Source organism: Scatophagus argus, chromosome 12 (genome assembly GCF_020382885.2).
Source record: "Scatophagus argus isolate fScaArg1 chromosome 12, fScaArg1.pri, whole genome shotgun sequence".
NCBI classification, from domain to species: Eukaryota; Metazoa; Chordata; class Actinopteri; family Scatophagidae; genus Scatophagus; species Scatophagus argus.
This window is the reverse complement of record NC_058504.1, coordinates 9,125,983-9,137,114: the sequence shown is the minus strand read 5'-3', so window position 1 is coordinate 9,137,114 and position 11,132 is coordinate 9,125,983. Positions and strand designations below refer to the sequence as shown.

At 39.7% G+C, this 11,132-nt stretch overlaps 2 protein-coding genes and 1 long non-coding RNA gene across 3 annotated transcripts in view; 1 reads left to right on the top strand and 2 right to left on the bottom strand.

Annotated features, from left to right (window-relative positions):
• Positions 1–154: 154 nt before the first annotated feature.
• Positions 155–3,297, bottom strand: cd40lg (CD40 ligand). The gene is made up of 4 exons (XM_046405478.1): positions 3,016–3,297; positions 2,328–2,352; positions 2,120–2,218; positions 155–2,004 (listed from the first exon to the last, which is right to left on the bottom strand). Exons 1-4 carry the CDS (start codon positions 3,214–3,216, stop codon positions 1,625–1,627), a joined length of 705 nt encoding a protein of 234 aa, XP_046261434.1. The 5' UTR covers positions 3,217–3,297; the 3' UTR covers positions 155–1,624.
• A 1,503-nt stretch (positions 3,298–4,800) lies between these two features.
• LOC124068529 overlaps positions 4,801–11,132 on the top strand; it is a 16,359-nt gene continuing 10,027 nt past the window's right edge. The window contains exon 1 of the long non-coding RNA XR_006844924.1: positions 4,801–4,864. This is a non-coding gene — a long non-coding RNA (uncharacterized LOC124068529). The remainder of the gene's footprint in view (positions 4,865–11,132) is intronic.
• Positions 6,197–11,132, bottom strand: part of tmtops3a (teleost multiple tissue opsin 3a) — a 6,037-nt gene continuing 1,101 nt past the window's right edge. Inside the window, exons 2-4 of the mRNA XM_046406863.1 lie at positions 10,486–10,814; positions 6,571–6,804; positions 6,197–6,466 (exon numbers count right to left, since the gene is read on the bottom strand). Coding sequence (XP_046262819.1) covers positions 6,242–6,466; positions 6,571–6,804; positions 10,486–10,814 — 788 coding nt within the window. The 3' untranslated portion in view covers positions 6,197–6,241. The remainder of the gene's footprint in view (positions 6,467–6,570; positions 6,805–10,485; positions 10,815–11,132) is intronic.

Genomic DNA, 11,132 nt, shown 5'->3' with positions numbered 1-11,132 from the left:
GACTAGAATAGATGACATCCTGTGAAACCGCACTGCCTCTGCATCTGTACACACCTCCATAAAGATTCACACTTTCCATGCCGTTTGGCTCCACCACGGCAGTGACCTGTGAGACACGTTGTTACTGTAGGTTTTGTAATGTGTCAGGCACCAACTTGAAATTGCACTGCAGTGAATTTTGTTTCATGGTGGGTTGGTTGGCAGAGCTTTTTTTTTTGTAATATATATTACTCAGCAAGTAATTTCAAAACCTTCATATTAGTCACCAGGCAGGATTTTTTGTAACTCATACCTGTATGTTAATGTGTACCCAGTAATTGGATTTAAAATACTAGGTCAAGGTCTAAACAATTTATATATGCATTTTAACAGAACAACTACAGTTATTTTTCATGTTTTGACATGAAATTTTCTTTCTGAATCCTAAATAATTTGACATTAATGATATATTTCAAAGTTTCAGCTGTTGGTGCTGCTCCTTTTTCAAGGCCCTTTTCCCTTTCTTTGAGGAGCCACTGGTCTAAATTCAGTTTTATACAGAATGAAAATAAAACAGTGCTCTTCAGCCTTGCCTGAGTCTAGATCTACAAGTAAAATGGAGTGAAAAATCTAAAGTTTACTGTGACGGATAATACAACTTTAAAAAAGTTTCAAAAGTCTGATAAATGATTCACATATCCTATGGAAAAAAGTGGAAAAAGTAGCTACATAGGAAGATAGAAAAATACATTGGAGGTTGCAGTGGAAAGTATGCAGTTTGCTTTAAAACACGATCAACAACATAATAATAAGTATTGATAATAATACTCGTGATTTGTGATTAAGGGTGTTTAAATAAAGTTGGGGTCCTAATCAGATACTGATGTTGAGTTTGATTCCTACGTTTCTTTATACGCACACCATCAAAGTGATGGTCATTGCTGAGTCTAGATGCCCTCCTTGCCTGGTAACCTTCACCCTGAGGGGTCCTGTTTCTTGTGGCTTGGCATCACGAGAAAATGCATCTTTGCTATGTGGTTTCCTGTGTCCTAGAAATTTTAAACCACAGTGGTACAAACTGAGCTAGAGTGCAAAATGCAGTCGGTTTATGCACTGATAAAAGTTTGATGTCTGAGTAACCCACAGAGGATCATTCTGAGTATATATTTTTTCCTCTTTCCTTTACACGATTTAAGATATCCTGCGCTTTGCTGACAGTGTCTAATTGTGAAACTCAACAACAGAGATGCCAAATATGTGGCCCTTTAGAGTGGATCTTTTATGTCTAGTGTGTGTGTTTCCCCTTTACTCTCACCTAAGGCCTGAAACAGGGCACATGCAGAACACGATGAGGAGAAGAGCAGAAATGTTTTAGATTAAATATCAAAGTTTCATTTCACAACCAAACAATCTTATTTACATCAATAAATACAGAACAACCATTCACATTACTGCCACAGAAATAACACAAAATTATGTTTGATTTAATAAATTATAGTTTGAGAATCCACAAAAAAAAAAAAAAATTAGAAAGAATGAATTTGATTTCTGATCCAGTCTATTTAACAGTGTTCTCAGTAGTTCCATCCACTTCAGGAATGCCCACCCTTCAGCTTAGGTCCATGCATGTGCTCACATCGGAGTCCTACAGTTTGTACATCCCAAAGGTTGTGGCTTTGTCATCATAGTCCACCAGTAAAAGGTCTTGTACCCAGACACTGAGCTGGTTTCCTTTCTCCAGTGTGATCACCTCTACCTGCGAGGCTGTGCACAGGTGAGGGATCGACGCAGACCCACTGTGGCTGCCCAGACTGCAGAAGGCCTGCATCACAGTCTTCTCCTCTCCTGTCTCGTTCTTCCTCAGCTTGACCTTGCTTGTCAGTGGCTGCCGAGAGTCGCCCTTGGAGAAGGTCACCCTGGAGTAAACGTAGTAGTCGCCTGGCTGCAGGATAGTCAACCAGCTGTTGTGGTAGTAGTTGATGTCCCTACGAACTGAGTGGTTCATGTCCCACTGGAGATAACCCGCTGGACAGACAGAGGGACAAGTTTAGCTAATATCACTTAGAAAACTTTTACTCTTCTAGATTTTTGGCTGCTCATTATTGCACTTTTAAAATATGCAATTGTCATGGTTTCTTACGTGTAGATTTCGCTTCTGCTGTGCGTGCTTTGTGCTCAACTACCATGTGTGCCAAGGTTCTAGAGGAAGTTTCCTGCTTTTCTGATGAAATATAAGCCACTGGAGAAGAGAACAAACATTTGGTCAGAGACATTGTTGAAACTGTATTTTTGTATGCAACTTACTGTGAAAAATTACTTTCAGGAAGAAATGAATAGAATGAATTTACCTTTTCCTTCTGCAGAACGTTTTTCCTGTAGGAATGAAAAAAGCAGAACATAAGAAATAGAAATAACAATTAAATGGAGGTACTTATTTAAAACGTGACAGTTATAACGAAATATTTTCCTGTCTGCGTTCACATAAATCTAACAAACCTCTGTGTTAAAAATATCACGCTCTATGTTTAAGAGCATTTCCTGTTCTTCACTTCAAGCACAGGTTTGTTCTTCTAAAGATCTGTTTTAATACTGTAACATAATCAAACCCATGTGCACTACAAATGCACTTGTTTCATATTTCAGAATGAAAAAAAATTAATGTGGCAATTGAAAAAGGAAATTGAAATTGAAAGATCTGTTTAAATCTCTCTGTAAAATTTTATTTTAGAAAATAAACTTCACTTTTTTTTAATTTTAGCATTCAATTAATTTTCAGGTTTACTGTAAGTCATTTTTTAAAAATAAATAATTAATAAAATAATTTCAAGCCATCACAAGTGTAAAGTAAAAATATTTTACATTAGAGGTTTTGAAATGCTTCTATTGTATAATTACTGTAATATTACATGCAGCAGTGCCACCAAATATCAAATATTAGTACATTGTACACAAAGTTTTAGTACACAACTTTAGTTTTGAGTACACAAAATGTACTCATTTAAAATCTTTTGTGTAAGGATTTTTTTTTTCTTTTACCGTTTTGCCATTGTTGTACAGATAGATGAATCCTCCAACTGACAGGAATAAATGCAGCAGCACTACAGCCACCAAAAATCGGATGAGAGGTTTGTTGTGGCCTTGTGATGGAAGCGGATCTGGGATGAGGACCTGATGGGACCTGTTGAGACGTGGAGGCAGCGGTGGTGGAGCCAAGCTGGTCTGGTAAGTGTTGATCATGGTGGAGAGGAATGGTAAAACCCAGAGAGGACTGTCGTCCGTGACATCCCATGCACTTCTGAACTGCTGCTCTCTTGAGCAACTGAGTTTTTCTCTTGTTACTTCCTGGAAGCTCTGAACTCTTCAACATGTACATCTGTGAAAGGTGTGACCTGTATGTGTACGTGAGTGTGTGTGTATAGGAAAACATATCTATTAAATGTGATGCCATGAGGTCTTGGATTAGCCACTCATTATTTCTCTGTGTGGCAATACTTCTATTTTTGTCCAATGAAAAATCCCATGAGAGTTTTTTTTTATAATGTCTTATGACACTTAGTATTATATCATTTAAAGTAGGTGATATCAGAGCATGCTCACAGGCCTCTGCATTGAGTGCTTAGTGGTATGTCCTGAGACGAGGACATGGTCAACACAAATGATCACAGATTTAGGGTTTTCACACTTTTCACACGTCCCTTTCAGCTGTCCAAACAAACTCAGAGCGATTGGTTTTTTTTTAGTCACGTGTGAACACAGCAAATGAACTCAGATCCCTCTGAAACAAAACGAAAAGAGACCACTTCGAAGGTGGTATCAGTTCGGTTCGCTTCAAATCCTCAAAGCGGTTCGCTTAACCCATGTGTGTTGAACAGAAATCTCTCCGGGTCGGAGCTGAAGAAGACCAGAAAGAGAACTGGGAACTCTCTCAAGTGAACTCATGATGTGAAAGCAAAAAAGAACTGAGTCACTTTTCTGCTGCTTTGCTTTTTGGTGCACTACAAGGGGACTGAGTTTGGTTCGGTTGATAAAGGGCTTGATGTGAAAACACCCTTAGATTCAGCCATTTTCACAGGTCGAGGTGAGCCTCTGAACAGTTTCAGGGGAGGCTTGGTGAAAAAAATATTGCGTTACTTATTACAGTTATCAGAAGGACAGCACATACATTTGGCTGAACATGTGTGATTTGGTTAAAGAAAGTGTGTCTTCCCACATTCCCAGAATCAGAAACTAATAAATGCTTAAGAACAGATCTTTAAATATGTATTTGGCACCACCTGAAGTGATGTTACAGTTTCCTGATTTGAAGACATAATACATTTCCTACACAGTTCCCAGTGATTACTATACTTACAGAATCCAACTTTTTTACTAGATATATAGATAGTTAGATATATAGATGATCAGATCTCTCTGAACCACAATATACATGAACTCTGCTTGGTTGTGGTTGCACATTGCCTAGAATGAGTCTGACTAATGGTTTTTCACAGAACCCACAGAGCCAGTTTAGGCTATGAACTATGAAATGTTTTGAATGTGGGACATTCACGCAACAGATCATAGAATGCTACACATAAGTACAGTGCAGCTTAGCAGATGCATCTGTGCTGTTGTGTAACGATGGCGCCGTCTTCGTGAAGCTGAAGTTGTAGTTGGTGTAGTAGTAGGCCAGCACAGCACTTAATTTCCTAAGGCCTGTTTCACTTGTAACCCTCAGAGCTTCAGATAGGTAGACCGTAGACTGCGCACCTGGCTTGCATCAGCCTCATTAGTCCTGTCCTGTTCCCATCATTTTATCCCCAGCCAATCAGCCTGTCTTGTTTCCTCACCTCATTCCCTCGCCTGTGCTTCTCCACCCAGCTCCCCACCTGCACCTTATTCTCTGGTCAGTTTACTTTGCATTTTGTCCAGTTTTAAGTTTAGTCTTTGTTGAGTCACCTGCTCAAGTTTGCCTGTTTCTGTGCTTCTGTTTCGTTATTTTCTATACATAGGTCCTTCTCTTCATCCTGTGTGCCATCTCTGGCTTCTGGGGCCAAATGTCCCACTCAACTTGTGATAGATAAAAACATGCATAGATGGATGGACAGACGGACAGATTTATCCAAGTTAAAAATGATATCAATATCAATATATAACTAGTATCAATAATATCCTTTGCAGTTTTGAATACTGAAAAATAAAAATAATGAGTTATTGCTGTGACAGGTTTAGTTGTCTTTATGCTGCATTGTTTTGTGCTTTAAACCTGCTAAAGTACTGTAGAGTATGTTTGCTTTACAACGGTATGTACACAATAAAGGTGTTGGATTTAGTGTTCATAACAGAATACACACATATATTATATCAAAGCTACATCTCTATAAGAATGTATAGTAATGACAATGCGGCCATTATGAGGAGACTCCAGACATGCCTGTTAATCTTTTTTAGCAATGGTTCACAACTCCACCTAGTGGTTGAAAATATTCTCAGCTGCGACACCAAGTATTTAGATTACTTGTACATAATAAATGTTTGCTAAACGTTGATAACAAATCCTAGAATTCAACTAATCAGTTTTTTACTTTATAGTCTTAACTTTTGTCTGAGCTGCCAGATGATGTGAGATCTGATTTTATTAACAGTATCACATTTTGTTCTTATGTTCTTATCTTATATATTTTGTTCTTTTGTTCTACTGAATCAGCATCTCTGTGTGCTAAGTTTCTCTGTTAAACAACACATAAAGTCGTATTGTATTAATAACTATGTTGATCTTTGATTTGCCACTCCTGTTTGCTGTGGTCTTTATTTTTCGTGGGAAAAGTAAAAGACTTAGTGACAAAAAACAAGATGATACTTCAGTATCAAAACCTAAGGACTGCTTTAACATGGAACATAAACCTGCAGCAAACGCATACATGTATTTTCAGAGCATTCATTCACAACATGTACACTAACACACATATGGAAAGTCAGCACATGACCAGATTAAATATGGATTAAAGCAGAGGCTGAACTGCACTCACTCTAAATCAAAGTCAAGGTTTTATTGTCATTACAACCGTGCATGTGTAGTACATACAGCAATAAAACAACATTCCTCCAGGGTGTTACATGGTGCTACTTAAAAAAACAAGTACCAAGTGATGGTATGGATAATTAGATTAGATTAGATTAGATTCAACTTTATTGTGTACACATGTACAAGTACAATGCAACGAAACGCAGTTTGGACATGACATTTAGCTTCATATGGAAAATCAATTGAGATCACAAGCTCTTACGGAGTGTAGTGGACAACAAGAATGCGGCGATCGTTGTGCCGGCTGCAGTGGGCAGTGCCTCTGGAGCTGCTGAGGACCTGACATTGTGGAGAGTTGAAGGAAGTTTGTCTGTGGATGGGGAAGGAACCAGAGAACTGTGTCCTCCTAGCTGGGTGCTCTTCCCCTTGAACAGGCTGGGGTTCTCCACTGCACTTCAAGAAGGCCACAAAGCATCTGTAAAACTATGAAGAAAGTACAAAAGTCTATGGTCACCTCCTGTAAACACCAAGAAATTGTGACTGGATTCTGGATCACAATTCATCACCGCTCTGCCTTCTGCTCTAACCTGGTTATTGAAGAACACATAGATGACGGGGTTGACGACAGTGCTGAACTTGGCCAGGACGGAGGGCACCACACTAGCCATGGGAGTGACCAGTCCCGACCTACCGAAGGTGGCCATCAGTGCCATGATGCCGTAGGGCATCCAGCACACAATGAAGCAGGACACCATGGACAGCACCATCACTAAAATATGCTGCTCTCTGCGCTGAGCGGCAAGCAGATTGATCTTACCCACCTGGAGACATGAAAGAGGAGGGGAGGAGGAGGTGCTGAGATTTAACTTCTCCTGCCAATAGTTTTGCTTGATACTGACTTTATTATTGTAATTAAAGAAAGTGCATCTTTATGTCATTTTTAACAGATTCTCTGAGGGCCTAAGCTAGGTGAGGTCAGATATAGAAAAAGTAGATAGGTAGGGAGGTTTTACATGTCTCTCCCACATTTATTTATTCATTTTTACTTAAAAATTTTCTATGCCGTGTTTTGTTGCATCTATTAACTCAGTTTGCTCTGTGACTTATTACTGCAACACACTGCGTAAGACGCTAGCAGCTGAACACTTTCTTCCTTTAGTGCCACCCAGTGGTAGCATCAATAAAGACACCCTCATGGATCCGACCTGGGGGCACTGAGAAGAACAAATCTGCGCTAAGATTGTTTAATTTTTCTACAAACTAAAACTTAACCCATCAGAACAACAATGAGAAACGCTGTGATCACAAAGTAAGGCAACATGCATTCAACTCAGTTTTACCCTTGGTTCACTTTAGCAAGTCCCATTTAAAATCTGAGAAAAAAAGGAAAGAAAAGGAAAAGCAACAAAAGTGAAATTATGTTATTTACTCAACACATAAGAGTCATTCAATTTAGTGCTGCTCTTTCATAAAGTAGCATGTCTCTGTAGAGAAAGAACAGGACAGGAACACACTCCAAAAACATAGTGCAACTCAACAGTGCCTTTCAGAAGACCTTTCCTGCCTGATTTACTTGGTTTTCTGTTATGAATGTGACTTAGAGCCTAAGCAAAGAAAAATAGCCCTGATTACACCAACAGGGTAAAAGAAAACTCTGAACTTAATGTATAAAATCATCCCTCTAATATATCTTAGAGCTCCATATCTGTTAAGTTCTTTGAGACATAATTCTTTTGTATGTTGTGCTTTTTAATCAACTGCTCCTTCACTGTTTCAGAAGCAATTAGTGTATTAATGTAATAACTGTCATGTATTCACATGTGATGTATACAGTGTGGTGTTAATTGAATCAGACAAGTAATATCACTTGTGAATGACCGCTGGATCTAATAAATCAGTAAAACAGATGTAATGTGTGCAACTCAGCCACGCCATGTTAACTATAGCTGCAAAAAACACATCAAACATCACCAGATTAAAGTTTGAGCAGCAGCTATAAGCCCACTTTATGTGCTCTGATGTGTTTCATTTCTCCTGAGGAGCTGTAGCTGTGCTCTGAAATTAGTCCAGACAGAGCAGTATCTCCTCTGTGGTGATTGTCACCTCCTCAGTATTGATTTCATGCACCTGTGGTCTTTTTACCACTTTGATGATCATCACAGTGCTTCATGAATAAATGAGGGTTTCTTACCATGAAGGAGATCCTTCAGAACAGAAACCCTTGCCCTTTCTGTCCACCTGCACACGCAGTTACACTTTGTGTTGTATGATATTTGGTCAAAGCATCTGTTGCTCTGACTCCTCGACGCCCTCTATTGTATTATCTATTCTGGCAATGGCCAAAAAAAATGGGACAAGCATCACAGCTCTAGGTCACACTAACTTTGTCTTATCTGAAGAGAGTAAAATATCTGCTGAATTGCACATAAAAATCTCCTATTTTTTCAACTGAATCTTTTGTGTTTGCAAATGTGCCCTTTGTCAGTTCTACAATGACAGCGATGGAACAGATAATGTCAAAAATGTGCGTGTTTGTAGGAGAAGCTTTCCAAACTGCACTATGAATGGAATCGAGATGCGATGCTGTCATGCAGAGAGGAAAAAGAAATCCAAGCTTGAGCCACAGCGATGCTGTTGATATAAATGTCATGTCACAGTCTGACGTGGAGGTATAAGCCATCTTGAGAAGCTAGCAGAAGGATCCACAGACTGTTCTGTTTCTAAGAAAAGCCTAAGGCAGGGGCTCTCAGTTGGAGATTCCCCATTCATCGGCACAGTAATCAAGTCTGCAAAGCCCCTCTCAGCTCTGACTCCCTCGGGTTCACAGAGTTAAAAAAAATAGAGGTGGTTATATAACAGCGGGTATCCAATAGTAACGGCTTGCTTCCACAATCTAAAAATACCTTTGGGGTGATTCATTGATAGGAGTAGCAGCAACAATGTGCATGAAGGGACCCGACACCAACTGGGAGCCCTTAATTATGAATTATCTGTGTGACTAGTAGGTTTATGCAAGGGGCACCAAGGCAGGGATGAGTCACTGGAAACTGACAGGTGGCCATTAGCAGCCACGGATGAACATCCCAAGCTCTCCCCTAAAGATACTGGTCCTCATTCCTTCTCCTGCTGGATAAATTGATTGTGAGATTGTAAACACAGACCTTATAGGATTTTCTGGCTTGATGCTCCTTGAAATTACCTTGAAAACATTTGACCTGGTGTTAGTTGGCCATCACTCAACCTCTGAGCCACGATCTTATATCCTAATAAAATTTTGACAGCTCAAGAGCCACAACTGACCCACTTTAACACAGCTTTTGTTCCGGTGCCGTGTGGCTGAGCAAACTGAAATGGTACTTTAAGCACATCATCCTAAGGAACTTACAATTCCATACATGCAATCCGTGCTAGATGTGTATTATACTGCTCTTTTGTGAATGTTTATATTGTGGAAATTTATCAGTGATGATACAATGCATTCAGACATATCAAATGCAGTATCAGTGTTGGATTGGCACATACTTCAGTGGCATAATTATAGCACAGAAAAGTGGGACAAGTGAACCACCTGTGAATAAAAAAGAGGGAAAATGTGAGTTTTAATGGAAATACCTCTGTCAAATTGAAAGCAAAACATCTCAGTGCCCTTCAGGTTGAATTTCCTGTAAATTATAATCCAAAGCATGAAGGAAAAAAATTAAAACACATTTCAAAATTGGAGGCAAAGATACACCTTCACCTGCATATGGATGGCACAGAGATGTGAATTTCGATTTAAGTCACTAACTCTGACTCTGCTGTTCAGTGACTTTCCCATGTGTGTTGTTTTCTAAATGACTGTTGCAGTTCATGCTTACATATGAATGAGAAATGATGTACTCTTCTGGGAAGGCTTTCCACAAGATTTTGGAGTGTTTCTGTGGGAATTTTTGCCCATTCATGCTGTAGAGCATTTGTGAGGTCAGACACTGAAACGCCTGGCTCACAATCTCTGCTCCAGTTCACCCCAAAGGTGTTTGATGGGGTTGAGGTCAGGACTCTATGTGGGCCAGTCAAGTTCCTCCACACCAAACTCATTCAACCATGTCTTTATGGACTTTGCTTTGCGCACTGGGGCACAGTCTTGCTGGAATAGAAAAAGGCCTTCCCCAAACTGTTGCCACAAAGATGGAAGCATAGCATTGTCCAAAATGTCTTGGTATGCTGAAGCATTAAGACTTCCCTTCACTGAAAGTATAAGAGGCTGAGCCCAACCCCTGAAAAACATCCCAATGAAGAGATGTTTCTGGATACTTTTGCCTATATCATGTATTTTGTATTATATCAACAAAGGATGTCTTCAGTAGTCATCAAAAACCTTAAAGTTGTTATTTTTTCTTGTTTTGCTAGTGAATATATGAATCAAAAGTAAAACAACATGTGAAAACAGTGATGTCTGTGACACGCTCGACTCACAAATGCGTGAAATGCAACATGTCTTTATTAACACAGTGTGAACTCACCCTCCTGATTGCGACCAGGATTCGGCCATAAGAGTAGACCATGAGCAAAAGGGGCAGCAGCAGGCAGAAAATGAAGAGACATAACACATACGAGATGCTGGTGGCTGAACGGAGGTGCCACTGGACAGAACATGTAGTACCAGGTCCCTCTGGCCCATAGCTGCTCCAACCCATGAAGGGCGGCAAAGTCCAGAGGAGAGAGTAGAGCCAGGAGCCTCCGACACAGAACCAGGCCTTCCTGAAGTCTGAGATGTCAACCTTCGAGGAACGCAGCACAGTGGTGTAACGCTCATAGGAGAGAAGAGACAGGGACACCAGGGACACAATCCCTTTAAGACAAGGGGAGGAGGAGACGAACAAAATGACCACCAGGACTTCATTCACTGTAACATGAGCACTAAGTCTGCACCTTTTTCAAAACCAGTTCTAACAAAATGATCGCTGGGCTGAGAGCAGCTGTGAATCGCTTGAGCTATAAGTGAAAAACCAAAAAAAAACCAAAACAAAAAACAGTCATTAGAATTTTAAATAAGAAATGTGAAAATGTAATTATGCATAATGTACTTTATGTTATGTTTACTATAGAAAAGCTTTCATCTGACAAGAATAATTTGCTGAATTTGATGTCCAGATCATGGAAATAGATC

Bases quoted from the DNA above. Each gene is read 5' to 3' on its own strand.
- cd40lg (XM_046405478.1), bottom strand. From the start codon at position 3,216: ATGATCAACACTTACCAGACCAGCTTGGCTCCACCACCGCTGCCTCCA. The intron at 2,353-3,015 runs GTAAAAGAAAAA...TCATTCCTACAG, and splicing joins TGTACAACAATGGCAAAACG to GAAAAACGTTCTGCAGAAGG. The intron at 2,219-2,327 runs GTAAATTCATTC...TCTCTTCTCCAG, and splicing joins ACGTTCTGCAGAAGGAAAAG to TGGCTTATATTTCATCAGAA.